The 18,425-nt window shown below is 40.9% G+C and overlaps 1 protein-coding gene across 3 annotated transcripts in view; it reads left to right on the top strand.

The window, feature by feature from the left end:
- The window catches only part of PROM1 (prominin 1), a 143,529-nt gene that overhangs the window by 56,750 nt on the left and 68,354 nt on the right, over positions 1-18,425 (top strand). For 2 of the 3 annotated variants that reach the window (XM_006144882.2, XM_006144884.2), the window contains exons 3-4: positions 5,563-5,618; positions 17,204-17,409. In XM_006144882.2, coding sequence (XP_006144944.1) covers positions 5,563-5,618; positions 17,204-17,409 — 262 coding nt within the window. The remainder of the gene's footprint in view (positions 1-5,562; positions 5,619-17,203; positions 17,410-18,425) is intronic. The other variant, XM_006144887.3, reaches the window with a different exon arrangement.

An 18,425-nucleotide genomic window follows, 5' to 3' on the forward strand; every position in this document is an offset into this window, starting at 1 on the left:
TTGTGTCACTGGATATCCACATGGCTGACTGCAGTTCGAGTCCCAGACCCAGTGGCTTAAAACTCACGCTGGGCCTGTGTGTGTGCCTGCCTGAGATCCTAGGAGGGGAATGGAGAAGGAATTGCAGCCGGTGGCATGGACCCCAGGGGGTGATTTCTCATTTTGCCTGTAAGTGGCTCGAATATAAAAGGACTCGAGATTAAAAAAAAGCATATGCCCCCTAGAGCAACAAACTAAAAAAAAAAAAAAAAAAATAAAAAAAATAGAATGGCACCAGCCAACAGTTAGTGTAATGGCTATGTTGCTGGCCTCTCATGTAGTCAATCGTGGTTCAAGTCCCAGACCCGGTGGCTTATACTCACGCCGAGTGCGTGTGCATGAGTGCCCAAGATCCCAAAAGGAGAATGGAGGAAAAGGGATTGCAGTGTGGGCATCCCCCCGGGGGCTGATTTCTCACTTTCTGTCTCTCTATCTCTCTGTCTCTCTGATGAGCACACGCGCCCCGTAGCAAAAATCTCTCCAAATAAAAAAAAAAAAAAAAAAGAAGAGTGGCATTAGTTTTTACAGATTTACAAGTCTCTTTGACACCTGGCTTTATGCAGGTCAGCTGGATTCTCATATCTATGTCTAAATTCAATTTGTTGAGGTATATTGTTCAGTTGATATATGAAATGAACATGTTCTCTCATAGAGATAGGTAGTTATAAAAGAGAGAAGCATTGTAGTAATCTCTTTGGATCTCTGTGGATATTTAATTTCTGTGGCTATTTCTCTTTGACACTACACCAAAACTATTCAAGTGCTAGTTTTCTAAAGCCATTTGCAATGTAAATCTGGAAACTACATGAGTGAATTTTTCATCCTTCATATATTGAAATCTATTGGCCTGGCTTCCACTTTGAAGGATCTTTGTCTCATGCACTGATTTCGTGACGTCATTCCTAAATCATCTGGAAGATATTGGCTCACTGAATTTTGCAGATATTCTACATGTTGACATATTTTATTTTGCAGAAAGTATTAAAAAATTCCTTAGGATCCCCACTGATCTCATTAGAAAAGTGTATTAGGTCGCTGTCAGCCTTATGGCTCATTTTGCAAAATTCTAATTTTTTCTTAAGCTTTAATTTTATCACTGACAACAAATCTTAGCAGTGGCTTTTTTGAGGTTGTAAGCTTCACCTTTTTCATTTTAGAGAAAATGTCTAGTAGATACCGAGGTCTAGTAGATAGTCTTTCAACAACAACAACAAAAATGATGTTCCCAGAAAAATGAGGCTAGTTTAGTTAATAGTTCACCACGTTTGCCCGCACTTTTTTGCATATCATAATTCCAGGCACATGGAAGAGCTCTATTCAGTACACACAACAGTTTGAGATTTAATTAAAATGACTACTACTGTTTTACCAAGAATATTGTAAGTGTAACCGACACTGTCGTGAATGCATGGTGTAGAGTATAATGAACGTTGGCTACTGCCTTGGTTTGTGCTGAGCCACCAGCAGTCTTCTCCACTGTCACATTTACACTCTAGTGCAAATGTCAGCGTAGCAAAAAGGCAAGTACCATCTTTCATTTTGTCCTCATGGACACCCTGAAAATGTCTTGGGCACTCCAAGGGGGTTCATAGATCATACCTGGAGACCTGTTGACCTAGTGGGACTCCATCTTTATGGATCTGGGCTCTCATTCACATAGTCCACAAAGTATGAGAGGATGAAGGGGGCAGTTCTTCCCTCCAAATTCAGGTTTTTAATTTGCTTTCATTTATTTGTTTGGTTTTGTTTAATTTTTCCTAATTTGCTGTAGGGCATATGTGCTTGAGAGAGAGAGAAAGAGAGAGAGAGATGGAAAGTGAGAAGGCACTCCTCAAAGGGGGATGGTAAAGCTGCAATCCCTTCTTCATTCTCCTCTCAGGACTTTGGGCACGCACACATGCACCGAGCATATTTTTCAAGCTACCACCTCAACCACCACACCACTGGCTGGCCCTGTTTTAATGAAAGGAAATGTAAATGAATGAATGCTGTCTGGTCAAAATGACAGTCTTCTACACTGTATCTACTATGTGCAGTTGACCCTTGAATGATGGGGGTTAGGGGCACTAACTCCCTATCTAGTCAAAAATCTGTTCTCTAAATTGAATCGTAACTACTAATAGCCCACTGTTAACCAAAGTGTTACCAATAACATCAATAGTCAGTTAACACGTATGTTTTGTTCTCTCTCTCTCTCCCTCTCTTCACTTCCCTGGATAGAGACAGAGACAGAGAAAGTGAGAGATCACCCCCCACCACCCCAGGGAGGAGGACCGCGCCACAGTTCCTTCTCCTTTATTCTCCTCTCAGGATTTTGGATATGTACACACACACCTCTGGCATGAGTTTCAAGCCTCTGGGACTTGCACTGTGGTCAGCCGTGTGGGAGTCCAACACCTTCGTTATTACACCACCTGCTGGCCTCCTCATATACTGTATTTTTACAATAAAGTAAGCTTTATTGTAAAAAGAAGAGAAAATGTTATTAGGAAGAAATCAATACATTTACTGCCTGGTACTGTATTTATGGATACTGTATGCTTACACGGTCTGTTTACAAGATGAATTGTCTGTCTTATCTTTGAAAAAGTTACCATTGCACCATCATCAGGTCTCATCTTTTTTTCTTCAAATCAAAAGTAGGCCCTTTCATCCAGTGGTTATACTTTTGTTTTTGCTTTGTTTTGTTTTAGTTTTGCTGCTGAATGTGTGTGCTCACCAGAGAGGAATAGAAAGATACAGAGAGGAAATGTGAGAAATCATCCCCCAGGAGGGACGGCCGTGCCACAATCCCTTTTCCTCCTGTCTCCTCTTGGGACATTAAGCACACACACACACACATGTGCCCAGTGTGAATTGTGATTTCAAGCCACCATGCCTGGACTCAAACCGTGCAGTTGGCCATGTGGAATCCAGTGCCCAACCTTAACACCAGTGATTTTTAAACAGAAGCCTGACCTATCAAATAGACCTGAGGCTTCCTCCTGTCTCTGGATAGCCTGTGAAGTACTGTGAAGAAGAAACTTCTAGGGTTCCCACTACTGTATGAAAATCCTACCAGTTTGAAAATCCCTGTTCTTACAGCATAATTTTTAAAACATCTGCTCATGAGGCCAGCAGGTAGCATAATGGTTAAGGTGCTAGACTCCCACATGGTTGATCACGGTTTAAGTCCCAGACCAAGCAACTTGAAAATCATGCTAGGTGCACGTGTGTGTGTGCCCAAAATCCTGAGAGAAGAATGGATGAGAAGGGATTGCAATGTGACTATCCCTCTGGGGGATGATTTCTCATTTTCCTCTGTCTCTGTTGTGCACATGTGCTTGATGAAAAAAAGCAAAAGAGAAAAAAATAATCTGCTCATGTCTCTGCTGTGTACAGGAGGAAAGCTGATTTCTAGAAATCCCAGTTGGGAAGTGGCTTGCTTTGTCTCCCAGCATGAAAATCTGAATGTCATTGTTTTTCTGTTTGATTTGTTTTTAGGAGAGATTTTTGCTATAGGGTGCATGAGCTCACTGGAGACACAGAGAGAGAGAAAGTGAGAAATCATCCCTGGTGGTGGGAGTGGTAGCCACGCCACAATCCCTTTTCCTCCATTCTCCTCTTGGGACTTTGGGCATGCAGACACACATGCCCAGTGTGATTCTCAAGCTGCTAGGACTGGGACTCGAACTGCTATCGACCATATGGGAGGGAGTCCAGTGCCTTAACCATTGCACCACCTGCTGGTCCCTGAACATCTTTTTTTTTTTTTTTTAAATAATTCACCGCGGGATTTCTTTGCCCTCCCAGTACTGTACTTCAGGTGTAATAATAGATACAGGCCTAGCACTGCAGAAGCTCCCTCTGGATAAAAGGCCATATGCAGAGTGGTAGAAAGGGCCCTAGACAGGATAAGGAAGACCTGGGCCTTGGTCTGCCTCATGAGTCACTGTAATGCAGGAGTGCTAGGTGATCAGATCCAACACCAGTGCTGCTTATTGTCCTACGCACATGAAGAATTAGAGACATGGACACAGAGAGGGGAGTAAATCGGAGTTTATTAGGGAAGGAGAAAGAGCTTCCAAAGTAGTGGCAGGGGTTGCCAAAGAAGAGTTGCAGGTGAAATGTTATTTAGCAGTCCGAGCAGTGGGCTGGCTTTCTGATAAGGAAGTGGGCTTTAAACAATAATTACAAGGTAGTCTGAGTGATTTAGTACTCTATTCTTTGTGGGGTCAGTAGATCATAGCATTCTGTACTTCTTGTTAGAATACAGTTATTAAATAGAAACTGTAGCCCATAGCTAAAATTGTTTTGGGTTCCAATGTAGCCAGCTTTTGACTATGAACACTTAGCCACTGTGACTCCATCTTGGCCTTATCCTGTCCATATGCTCAATATCTCTATCTCCTGCCTTATTACCAAGGATTCATAAATTCTTTAGAGATATGTAAAGGGGGTATATATTATACATTTATCAGACCATAGAGGAAAAACACAGAGACTTCATTAAAAAAAGTAAAACACAGTGACTTTCTTTCAGGGCTCTTACCCTATTCTACCTATAAGTGGGTCTAACTCCTATCTCAATTGTGTGGTTCTTAAGCAGGTCTCACTATCTAGGCCTCAGGTGTCTCATATGATCCCTACATGTGAGTTTAGAGAAAGAGATGGCTCTTCATTTTCTTTGGCCTCAGATCTATATGAGACCTTGACAATGCCTCAGGTAGACATGTAGAGAAAAAGTCCAATTTTGCTTAGCATTCCCTGGTTTCACTCATTGCTTGGAGACAGAAACAGAGGGATCCCTCATATTAGGAACACTTTGATTAGGGAACTAGATGGTGGCACAGCAGTAAAACATTATGCTCTGTGAGGCTTACTCACATGGGAAGGTTCTGGGTTCATGTCCAGAGACCTCCCTGTGTACACTGGGCACATGAGTACCCATAGTCAGGGCTGGGTGAAACCGAGGGGTGAATCATGGCATCAAGATCCTGTTGGAAGTACTGTCTTTTTCCTTTTCTGTTTCTATTGTTTATGGAAGAAATAAATAAATAAACTTTAAAAAAGGGAAAAGAAAAAGAACTTGGATTAAGTTAATTTTAAGATTCCTTTTATTTGTAAATATTATGCAAACTTGGAATTATTGAAAAATACTTGCATTTGTGGTTCGATAGCATTAAGAATAAGCAATTTCAATGTAATGTTTTGTCAGTGATTATCAACGAACTCTATGCAGTTTGCTGGTAAATATTAATATGCATTGTGAGAAACCAGGAACTCTTAAAATTGGCAGTTCTCTCATATTCTGTCATTAGCAAAATAATAAATCAAAAATATTTGTCCTCTATTTTTTGTTTCTGACTAAAGACCCATTAACTCAGTTATTTCCCTTCATTAAGAATGGAATAAAATTATAAGCCTACTATATAGAGGTATAATAACTTGTAAACATATATAGGCTTTTTTTCTAGATATGCATTTTATATTTTTACTTAAAAATAATTTTGCTAATAATAATTTTGTGGATTTTTTTTCCAGAAATTTTCACAAAAATCATACAGAAGAAGATTGAGCCCTCAATTGATTATGAAAAGGTAATTTGTTATTATTCTATTTGTTACTAAAAAATGTGTGAGAACAATTTTCGCTAACTTGAAAGCAAATCTTTAAGTGATCATTTATCTAACATAGTTTGAATAATGTTTTTTGACTAAGAACTTTTATGAAATACTGAACTGTCTCATAGATTCCCATTTGAGGTATTGCAGAAATTTCCAAAGTAGTGTTTGAAGAAAAGTTTTCAAGCTGTATATTATTTTAAAATGAATTTTCCCAAAAATAAATAGTATGCCATTTCTTAACTAAGGGAGAACTTTCCAAGTAGAATTGTTTTAAAAGCTTAGAAACAGTGACTGTGTACTTTGCTTTAAAACACAATTTGTTAAAACGCAGCTTCATGTTTGAACAATGTTTTTTGAGCACCTGCTTAAGTGTGTTGGCTTGACTAGAATTGGAAGGGAGGTAGAGTTGTCCTTGGTTTTCAGATGCTAAGAGCAAAACAGCAGAGATCATACTTAATGATACAAAGAAGAAGAAAGATGGAATAAGATCTGTAAGTAATTTGTAGAAGAAAGTAGAGAAATAGCTAATCCTGGCCAGGTGCTCTTACTAGAGGAACTGACTGTTCTAAGAATAGGAGGGCTAGAGCCAGTGGGGAGGCAGCTCTGCCCACATTCTAGGCTGCAGGAAAGGAACTTTGTGAAAAAGAGGTGGAGGTATGGTAGAAGCAAGCCCCAGGTCAGAGAGAGGAGGAAAGGTTAGTTGAGACCTGATGATCAGAGGGCCTAGAACACCTGGCTATGGTGAGGGCAGAATTTTTAGAGGTGTCAAGGCCACTTGCATATCTCTACCTAACACCCAAAGTGTTGCTAATTCATTCCTCCATTTGCTTTGTCAGACTACTTAAACAGAAGAATGCTCTTGATTTTGGTTTGTAATGAGTGTAGGTTACTTGTGAAGCAAACAGACAAATGTTTGTTGCATTGAGTGTAGGATAATAAATAATAGTTAAATCTGTTTGCCAGGTGTTTGGTCCTGCAAGGTAAGGCATTTTGTTCTCTCCTTTCCTGGTATGAAGGAGCTTATCAGAAAGCAGATGTACAGGTTGGATGTTCTTTATGTCCAGCACAACAAATCTGAATGCTAGTGTTCCCAGTGTGGGGAGGATCGTAAACTGCCTAGTTAAGTAGTTTCTTCAGATACTGTGGTTACAAATTGTTAGGGTGGTTGGGTGTGGGCTGTGAAAGAATTCACGAACTCAAGAGAGACAAAGGATAGAAAAGAATTTATCCAGTTTCCCAAAGGTGGAAAAGGGCCTGATGCTGAGAGTTACATTGGCCCTAAAGGAAGGGGTCAGGAGCTTTTATTGGGTTTTAAAAAGCAAGGGGGGTATGGTTTGCTAATTAGGGCTATTCTGAGATAAGAAGATTATTGATCTCTCAAGGTCTCTGGACTATTTCATTGGCATCTCTCATCATATCCGAGCACTTTGATCCACCATGTATTTGGATGTTTGTTGATGTAGAGTCAGTAGGAGATGAATCTCGATCTCCAAATCTGTAGGCAGACTTAAAAAAACAAAAATCAGCCATCTGCTATGTGGTCAAGGAGGGACCAGCTAGCCCAGGAAGAAAAAAGTGAGGAGGAGGAGGAGGAAGAGGAAGAAGTATGTTGGAAGCACCTGGGAGTTTTTAATGAGCTTCACCATTAAGGCATTATTGTAACATGAATCAACCCATTGCTAGGGGACACAGAGATGCTGAATTGACCCTTTCCAATTCTGTTTTTTTTAAAGATTTTTTCTGTAGGGCTCGTGTGCTTGCTCAAGAGACAGAAAGAGACAGAGAGACAGAAAGCGAGAAACCACTACCCCCGCACAGGAGATGGCTATACTGCAATCTTTCTCCAGTCTCCTCTCAGGATTTTGGGCACACACAAACATGCACCCAGAGTGAGTTTGAAGCCACAGGGTCTGGAATTCGAACCCTCTCAACCACGTGGGAGTTCACGATGTGACCATTACGCCATCTGCTGGTCCCAACCCTTTCCAATTCATTTTTTTTTTTTCCTTTCCAATTCTTAAGGTGCTTGGATACTTTGAACCCTTTTGCAAATGGCCTATCATATTCTCAATTTGCAATAAAATGAGACTCAAGAGAAAAGGTAAACTTGGAAGCCAATAAAGAAAGCCTTTCCTGGGACCAGCAATTAGCGTAATGGCTATGTCGCTAAACTCCCATGTAGCTAACTGCAGTTCGAGTCCCAGACCCAGTGGCTTAAACTCACGCTGGATGCATGTGCATGCGTGCCCAAGATCCCAAGAGGAGAATGGAGGAGAAGGGATTGCGGCATGGCCATCTCTCCTAGGGGGGTGATTTCTCGCTTTCTGTCTCTCAGTCTCTCTCTGGCTTTCTGGCAAGCACGCGTACCCTACAGCAAAAAAAACTCTCCAAAAAAAAAAAAAATAGGAAAAAGAAAGCCCTTCCTATTCAACAGCAGGGAAGATGGTGTGAAAGATAATGAACGGGGTATTCCCTGGTATAGAAAGCCTTCCTGGATACTGTGGAGAGCGTTTTCCTTCTTAACTGGCTCCACTTATATCTCACAGACATGATTGCCCATGTTGGCTTATACCCCTCAGAAGAATAAAATGACTGTTATTTTTATTATTTATATTAAAAAACAGCATGCCATTAGCAGCCTATTCCGCCAAGGAACGGGTAGAAATAGGGGATGATACATCAGAGCCAGGACTCAGAGGACAAGGTTTCAAGACTCCAAGATGATGCTGAGGAGGAGCCTGGCAAGTATGAACTGAATTACTGCTGCCCATGGCACGATTCTCAGGTGAATGGTTCCTGTGCACATGGCTTGGTATTAGATTTGGAGCTTCTGTAAATCTGGGGATTCTTGGTTCTTGATTTCCTCTCTGCCTCCATGTGCTTTTGCAAATGGATAGAAACCATTGGGGTGGGGTGAAATAGAGGATACAGAACTGAGCCCACATGAATAAACTGAAACCTACTCTATGTGGAACTAATCATGCTTTCCACAGCTATTCAAAGAAAAGAGATTTACTTAAGCAAAGATACCAAACAAACTAGACATCTTTGAAGGGATCTTTCTGATTGAATTTAGTCTGTTAAGTGTTGCTATGTCAGGTAGGATCCCCAGCCCTACCCCCACCAAACAACCCTAACCCAAAGATTCAAGGGCAAATATTGGGTCATTGGAAAAGTCAAGATGTATTTTTGCATAGAAAAACATAGAAAATATGTCACGACTTTTCTGATGACCTAATAATTTACTTAGGAGATACAAAGAAAACAGGCTGAGAAGTGGGGAAAGGAGGACAGCCTATAAGAAGATGGGATTACACCACCTGCCACAGGGGTGTGACAGTGCTTTATCATGTAGAGGAACTGTAGGAAACCGAGCAACATACCAGCTTCCCAAGAAGGAGTGAGAGAGGGAGGTATCTATACGTCAAGACTGGAGAGGCACTGGTGAAGGCTGCTTGGGGTGGGGGAGTGTTAATTCCAAAGTATTTCTGACTGTCCATGGTTCTAGAAAAAGTCTTTGAACACAGAGTTAAAGACATTAGTAGTCATAAGTTTGAGAAAGCACAACAAATGATTAAGGACCAATAGATATCCTCGAGCACCAACCAGCTTCCTCCTACTGGTCAATGACCAATGAGTGCAATCACAAGATGTGAGTTATCTAGACAGCTGGCCCTGGATTTGATTTATTCAGTTCTGTGTTTGTCTTCCTTTGCGGTCTCTGATGGCCTAGGAGTCTGGACGGCTAAGTCAGTTATCTTCTGAGCAGGGATTCTTCCAGTGACCTTTCTTCATGAGAATGTTCAGGAGCATTCAGAATTGCAAGGCTTTTGTTCAGAATGGCCCCAACTTTGGGAGACAACTATGACTCCTCTTCATGGAACCCTTCTTTACTTTTTTTTTTTTTTTTTTTTGGAGAGGTTTTCACTATAGGGCATGTGTGCTCGCCAGACAGACAGAGAGAGACATAGAGACAGAAAGCGAGAAATCACCCCCCGGGGGGATAGTCACGCCGCAATCCCTTCTCCTCCATTCTCCTCTCGGGATCTTGGGCAGGCACGCACACGTGCCCGACCTGAGTTTTAAGCCACCAGGTCCGGGACACAAACCGTGGTTGACTACGTGGGAGTCCAGCGACATAGCCATTACGCTAACTGCTGGTTCCTGGAACCCTTCTTTACTGCATTTTAGATGAAAGTGAAAAGTAATACTTTAAGGTCCTTAGGTCCATTTTTCCTTCCTGAACTTTTTTTTTTGTTTTTGTTTTTGTTTTGTTTTGTTTTTTGCTTTTCATTTTACTTTTTTTTCGATTTATTGATTTTATTTGATTTATTTTTTTATCGATATTTGTGGAGTACTCATTAGGAGCAATGCAGGATTGGAGCACAAACATGCCAAAGCATGGCCCTTTTTCCAAGAACTCTGAGTTGGTAAGAGAGAAGCCAAATGATAAGACATATTATGAGTTGAATTGTGTCCAAAATTTGTATATTAAAGTCATAATGTCCAGTACCTTGGAATGACACTGTATTTGGGGACAGGATATTTAAGAAGTGATTCAAGTTAAAATGAAGTCATTAGGATGGGTCTAATCCAATATGACTAGTGTCCTTAAGAAGGAGAAGTTAGGACATAGACAGTCACAGAGGGAAGACCATGTGAAAATAGAAGGAGAAGGTGGCCATCTGCAAAGCAAGGAGACAGGCTACATAAGAAACCAACTCTGTCCATACCCATGATCTCTAAACTTGGCAGCTTCCAGAAGTATGAGAAAATAAACGTCCATTATTTGAGCTGCCTGGTCTGAGGTGCTTTGTATGGGGGCTAGTGCGGGGCAATATGGAGAGAGATTGGCATCGTAGAGAGGCAGTTCTGATAAAGGGCTCAAACCTTCAGAGGGAGGCGCCTTGCACTCAGGCCATCAGGAAAGACTCCGCTGTAGAGCTGGCAGTCGAGCTAAGACTTACAGGCAAGTAGAGCAAATGAGAAATAAAGCTTTACCAAAACACTTACCTCAAAACCCAGAGCTACTCAGTTGCTTCATACAACATGCTCTTAAAATGTCATTTTAAGTGAATTTTTATCATTTTAATTTGAAGATTGAATAAATATTTTTATTAAAATATGTGTCATCTTCCTTTCTTTAATATCAAGGGCAACTATTTCTTGTCTACCATGTTCCAAACACTAGATTAGGGGCTTAATATTATCTCTAATCCTCACAACGACACTCCTTCAAGGAGTATTTCTGACATTGCAAATGTAAGAAAATCCTGTACTCAGAGATGCTAAGGAATTTGCTTCATGTCACCTACTGGCTAAATGACAGAGTGGGATTTCTACCCAGTTTATCTTTGAACTGACAATGCACAAAAATAAGGCTCCTTCCAGGCCATTGTGACTCTAGTCCTAAAATGACTAATGTGGAAGAAACAGCTCTCATCTGAGTATCTTCAGGGGTTGTGCAAAGATCATGACAGCCTCAGAGCTGTACATTTTACATACTCACTACAAAATACCATGATGGGTAATTATCTCTGGGCAGAAATAGCGACAGCTTAAGTAAACCTCTGCTCCAATGTGACTAAATCATCAGCTTGCTAAGGAAGGAATACAGTGCCTGAATTGGGGGCTCTGCAGATTTGTCCACTTGAGCATGTCTGTCCCCAGTGTTTGATTTCAGAGAACTGGTGATAGATTCTAGAATCAGGACAATAGAGTATTGGGTTGGAGACAAGTCTGGGAGGGGAGTAAGACTTGGAGTTATAGACCCATAAGGAAGAAGGAGGACCAGACAGATGAAGCTACAGAGATCCGAGAAACAACTATAATGAGCAGTTTTCCTAAAACAGGAATGATAGCTGTAGCAGTTGCATAGCATATGCTGTGTACCAGGCACCCTTCTGCATAATTTACAAATGTCAGTTCATTTAGTCTTCATAGGAATAGTCTGTCTCCACCAGAGGAGGTAGGGGAAAGATTACACAGGCAACTCGTTGATCTAGCCTGTGCTCTACTGCCCGCTCACAATATGCTAACTCCTGTGTTTAAGATACAAATTCATAGGGCTGGCAAGTGGCATGGTGGTTAAAGGCGCTGTACTCCCACGTGGCCAACCACAGTTCGAGTCTCAGACCTGGTGGCTTGCTTTCTCACTTCCTATCTCTCTCTCTGTCTCTCTGATCAAACTGGAAAATAATCATAATAATAATAAATAAAGTTAAGTAAAATAATTTTAAAAAAAGATACAAATTCACATCCTGTTTTGCAGATTGCCTGGGTGCATTCTCTTGGTCAGAGAATGTGGACAGGCCACTCTGCAGATGCTACACATCTGGTTGTATAAGAGGGGAAGCATTACATATCACCTTGTATCAGCCTAAGCTGAGCTAACTCTTGTCAGCTAGCGGCTGCTTGACTAAATAAAAGGACGTAATTCCTACCTTCACAGAGGACCTGGCTGGGCAGTGCAGGCAGACAACTTGTGATCGCTTTCTACCAATAATCCATAAATATTGGGTTGTCAGAAAAGTGATGACATAGTTTTTCTATGCAAAAATGGGTCATGACTTTTTCCAACCACCCAATAGTATGCACACCTCTTGAATCTTTTTCAGGAAACAGTTTCCCCAGCATCCCTGCTGCTGCCATTTTCATCATTCCGTGCAGCCCTATCAGTAGGATTTGTGAGTTTCCTTGCCTTGGTTTCCTGAATGAATTCCCACATGCTTATGGCAACTTACCCCACTCTAACCTCCCATCTAGATTCAGTTGGTGGTCTCTTCTTCATACATTTCACTCACCAGTTACTTCCATTTCCATTCTTGAAGCTTGCCCTGGGGGCAGGTGAAGAGTTTGGGACTCACCCCTGCTGCTTTTAATAATCCTAGCAGCAACAGTCATTGGACCAATCTGGCACTTAGTAAATGTCAGGCCATCTTATTAGAGGGTTCCTGATGTTTGGCTGTCACCTATGTGGCTGCAAGAGGTAGATGACTTAGCTCCTTGTTTCCTGCCCTCCTAGGGGGAGCTGCCACACTGCCAGTAAGCATACACATTGTCCTGTGTGAAGGAAGTCTAGTCAAGGGGTGTTTACATAGAATGTGGTGTAAGAGCGCATGACTGCAATCGTTGTCTGAGGCTCATTGGAGCTCAGGGAAGAGTGAGAATGAGGCTAACATATGTTGAGTATTGATCTGGCAGGCTCTGCTCTAAGGCTTCACGTGGATCAACTCACTTAATATGTGTTAAATAGTGCATGTAAAGTGCTTAGAACAGAATGATGCACAAGTCATGTTCCTTACTGCTGTTTTTTCCTGCAGTTCTTGCAATAACCTCATAGGTTTGGTCTCTATTTATTGCTATTCTGTTGATGAGATAACCAACTGAGGCTTGGAGTAGTATTGGTAGTAACAGCGAGGCCCTATTCCCTGAGATTCTGATGTAGTTGGTCTGGGCTGGCAGGGTAGTCTCCGTGGCAGTATGAAAGAGGGGTGGAGAGCAAACCCAGACTTTCTGAAGGAAAGTCTCTAAGCAACAGTTTTACTTAGAGATTCATCAAGGAACAGAAAGGGGATAATGTTCTAGGCAAGGATGCAGCATGGGGAACCCAGAATGAAGAAGGAAAGAAGGGTCATGATGCTTTACCAGGACTAGAATGGTCAAGAATGCTTAAGAAGGGAGACATGAAGCCAAGATTAGGTAATATGTGAACACATTTAAAAAGTTTGTATTAAAAATGATAGGAATCCATGGGACCAGCAGTTGGCATAATGGCTGTGTTGCTGGACTCCCACCTGCTGCTGCCATTTTCATCATTCCGTGCAGCCCTATCAGTAGGATTTGTGAGTTTCCTTGCCTTGGTTTCCTGAATGAATTCCCACATGCTTATGGCAACTTACCCCACTCTAACCTCCCATCTAGATTCAGTTGGTGGTCTCTTCTTCATACATTTCACTCACCAGTTACTTCCATTTCCATTCTTGAAGCTTGCCCTGGGGGCAGGTGAAGAGTTTGGGACTCACCCCTGCTGCTTTTAATAATCCTAGCAGCAACAGTCATTGGACCAATCTGGCACTTAGTAAATGTCAGGCCATCTTATTAGAGGGTTCCTGATGTTTGGCTGTCACCTATGTGGCTGCAAGAGGTAGATGACTTAGCTCCTTGTTTCCTGCCCTCCTAGGGGGAGCTGCCACACTGCCAGTAAGCATACACATTGTCCTGTGTGAAGGAAGTCTAGTCAAGGGGTGTTTACATAGAATGTGGTGTAAGAGCGCATGACTGCAATCGTTGTCTGAGGCTCATTGGAGCTCAGGGAAGAGTGAGAATGAGGCTAACATATGTTGAGTATTGATCTGGCAGGCTCTGCTCTAAGGCTTCACGTGGATCAACTCACTTAATATGTGTTAAATAGTGCATGTAAAGTGCTTAGAACAGAATGATGCACAAGTCATGTTCCTTACTGCTGTTTTTTCCTGCAGTTCTTGCAATAACCTCATAGGTTTGGTCTCTATTTATTGCTATTCTGTTGATGAGATAACCAACTGAGGCTTGGAGTAGTATTGGTAGTAACAGCGAGGCCCTATTCCCTGAGATTCTGATGTAGTTGGTCTGGGCTGGCAGGGTAGTCTCCGTGGCAGTATGAAAGAGGGGTGGAGAGCAAACCCAGACTTTCTGAAGGAAAGTCTCTAAGCAACAGTTTTACTTAGAGATTCATCAAGGAACAGAAAGGGGATAATGTTCTAGGCAAGGATGCAGCATGGGGAACCCAGAATGAAGAAGGAAAGAAGGGTCATGATGCTTTACCAGGACTAGAATGGTCAAGAATGCTTAAGAAGGGAGACATGAAGCCAAGATTAGGTAATATGTGAACACATTTAAAAAGTTTGTATTAAAAATGATAGGAATCCATGGGACCAGCAGTTGGCATAATGGCTGTGTTGCTGGACTCCCAAGTAGTCCACTGTGGTTCGAGTCCCGGGCCTGGTGGCTTAAACTTACACTGGGCATGTGTGCGTGCGTGCCTAAGTTCCTGAGAAGAGAATGGAAGAGAAGGGATTGAGGTGTAGCCATCCCCCCTGGGGGGGTGATTTCTCGCTTTCTCTCTGTCTCTGTCTTTTTGGCGAGCGCACATGCACTATAGCAAAAACCTCTCAAAAAAAAAAAAATGATAGGAATCCTTTTGGAGCTACTAAGCAAAGGAATGGCACCATCAGATTTTCACTTCAGAAAAGATGTCTTGAAATCTGTTGCCTTTGACTCTGGAGTTCTAGACTGCTGCTAGTTCTTTGTTTTAGCCAGGTCACATGGTTAGCGTGTTAAGCATTGTAACTTTGCCTCTAATTTTTCTTTCCATAGCTGATTAGCATACTGATTAAGAACCTCTCAAGAAATCCAAATTTAAACTCAAAAGTAAATTTCAGAACTTAACTCTACCCCGAACACTGTTTCTCTAATGCACAACTGAAGTTTTTCACTCCTTTCCCACCATGTCGATACTAGTTTCACTTGGCTTTCTCTGTGCAGGATATTGATGTTCTCAGTCCTGATACTTACTCATGTGACTTTCTCTGTTTTTTTGATGTATGCTGCTCTGCCACGCAAACTCCTTACCGCTCCGATTCCCACAGCCAGAAAACGTAGTCTTGGCTCTGAAGGTAAAATCCTTGTCTGCTGTTTTATGTTGTTCTTTGTCCAAATTAGCCAACACATAGCGGTACTCTTGTCAAAACTCCCTGTTCTCCACTGTTGTCAGAACTTTCTGTTCTTCCCTATTGTCTTCATCGTGATGATTTTTAACTTATTAATTTTTAATTTATTAATTGTATCTTTGTTTCTGCCATCTTTAGTCTTCTCTTTTAGTTTTAGTATTTCTTGAATGGATAGCAACACATCTCTATTTATTAAAATCTTGATTTTTATCTTTGATATAATCTATTAAGAGCTCAAAGATCCTCATGTATCAGCAAATAATCTAAGTACTGCCAGACCTTGGCTAGACTTTAGCCTAGAAGTGAACTCTTGAAGTGACATATCTTGTTCCTGATAATGTCTGGTATTTAGTCAGTAATTGGGAAGGTTGGGTATAAAATTTATATTAGGAGCTAAAATTAGTGCATTGAAAACATCTCAGAATACCTTCTCTCCTAGGTTTGAGTTCAGTGTCTCCTGGAATTTAGAAAGGATTTAAAATTCCTTTAAAAATAGTAAATAACTAGAATATTTGTTGAGAAATAACAAAATATAAGAGTTTAGTGTCTAGGGCTACCTTTTTTTTTTTTAAAAGATTTTTGCCATAGGGTGCCTGTGCTTGCTGAAGAGAGACAGACAGAGAGAGTGAGAGGGAGGGAAAATAAGAAATTACCCCCTCCCCCGAATGGATGGCCATGCCACAATCTCTTCTCTGTAGTCCCCTCTTGGGATTTTGAGCATACACACATATGAACCTGGTATGTTTTTCAAACTTCAGTGTCTAGGACTGTAGAATCGGCCATGTGGGAGTCCAGCTCCTTGAGCTTGCTGATCCTAGGGGTGGTTTCTAATTGACTACTGATGTTAGTCCTTAGAAGAGTTAAAGAATCAACTAATAATGACTCTTCTTGGATGTGGGTTAGGGGTTAGCTTAAACACTAGTTTGTACTTAAAGCAGGAAAATTTGGCCATGTCTTTTCAGCATTATGACCTTAATATTGAAGTAGATAATATTTAGGTGCCATGTCTACCTGATTAATAACCTTAAGTATTTGCTCATAGATTTAACTACTAGTTTTCAAATATTTACTATGTGGTAGACACTTGACTAGTTGTTTTCACATTAAAGCATTTAATTACCTGTCCATCACTATATCCTTTGAGGTTAATGCTAATGTAACATTTTGCAGTTTAGGAATCTTAGATGCCCCTACTGGGATGCAAATAGATTCTAACTCCAGTTTCAGAGCTTTATTCCAAGACATAACATTTGCTCCTAGGAGAAGACTTGTGTTTTGTTTCACTTTACTCAATTTGGCGTGAGAATCCATTGCTAAATAGCTTGTCCATTAGTTGCAAACTGCCAACCTGTATTTTCTGCCACTCTGCAAATATGAGTAACCACAAAATGAAATAGAATAAGGTCAGGTTTTATCATCCAATTGCATTAGTTTTTATTTATCTTGGAGTAAAGCCAGCAGTAATTATGAGGTGTATTTGGGTTACACAATTGTATCTAGAAGTAATGCTGGTTCTTGGGAAATTAGGAGCTCAATTCCTTGCTTTCTGTTTTAAGAAGGAACTTCAAAATGGAGCTGTATGGTAGTGCGTCAGTCTTGGAAAAGTTCATGGAAAATGTGTATTATGAAGGTGTGACTGGATTTCATAAACATTTTATACTGAAATAAACTCATACTTTCATTTTTCTACAAACTTTTTGAAGTCCCCTGTGTGTGTGCTTGTGTGTACACACATTAAGATTCAGCTTGTCATGGCAAATAGGTTTGAAAAAATAAAATGTGTCTGCGGTGGAATTTTTGACCTATTTTTCCTGACTGGATATGCTGTTTCTTTTGCTTGAATTGCAGGTTGTCTACTATGAAATGGGGATTATTATATGTGCTTTTCTGGGCCTGCTCTTTGTCATTTTTATGCCTCTGGTGGGGTATTTCTTTTGCATGTGTCGTTGTTGTAACAAATGTGGTGGAGAAATGCACCAGCGGCAGAAGGAGAATGGACCCTCCCTGAGGAAATGCTTTGCAGGCTCCCTTCTGGTGATTTGTATGATTATAAGGCAAGTAGAATCTTGGACAAGATGAATTGTGTTTTGGGGGGATGAAGAGTTGTTTGTGTTTTAACTATTAAACCCTTGACTTTAAATTAAGAAAACACGAAAGGGAAAACAAAAGTGCTTATCTAGGACAATTCAAAAAGAAGTGATCTCACCAGAAATTAGCTTTGTAATGAAGTTGCCCTAACACAGCCAGACTTTGGTATTTTTTCCCTTTGAAGTTGCCCTGATTAACTTTAGCTGTAGAAAGCATTTACCTCCCAGGACAACAGATCCTTCCTCCTAAATAGCTGTTTGGAGATAAGGCAGCATGCTGAAAGGCAGAACCTGGATTTACCAGTTGATTTCAAAAGGGATCTTGATGGATGGGTCCAGTCCCTGAATTTGAAAAATGAAAACATTGTTAAATTCAATTAACATCCTAATAGTGCACCCAGTTTTCTTGAATTTGCTATGGACCAGCTATCTTCTTGTGGTTGGAACACACTTGGATATAGGATTTTTTTGCTGCAGCTCTTGTTGTTTCCAAATTTTCACAGCGACCAGCAGATCAGAAATGCACTGCTTTTAAGATGATGACATTTTGTTGTGTCCAAACTGGATTCCTCAGCTGAAGCATGTACATCATAATACTGGTCCCCTATGATATTTGGTTATTATTCTATATTTTCCCATTCATTTCACTGGTGTTTTGCATTGTAGCAGTAAAGTGCCTACTACATGAATAATGCTAGGAGATGCAGAGATAGCATTTAGATTTCAATATAATTAAACCAAAACTAATGAATTATTTGAGGTTAGGTAACAAATTTCAACCTAATTTGATTTTACTTAGTATATTGAATTTATGTATAAATTATTATTTTTTGAGAGGTTTTTGCCATAGGGCACATGCACTTGCTAGGCAGAGAAAGACAGAGAGACAGAAAGCGAGAAATCACCCCCCAGGGGGGATGGCCATGCTGCAATCCCTTCTCCTCCATTTTCCTTTTGGGATATTGGGCACCTATGCACATGCG

The sequence above is a fragment of the Tupaia chinensis genome, unplaced genomic scaffold (genome assembly GCF_000334495.1).
Source record: "Tupaia chinensis unplaced genomic scaffold, TupChi_1.0 Scaffold000138_1, whole genome shotgun sequence".
In the NCBI taxonomy this organism is placed as follows: Eukaryota; Metazoa; Chordata; class Mammalia; order Scandentia; family Tupaiidae; genus Tupaia; species Tupaia belangeri.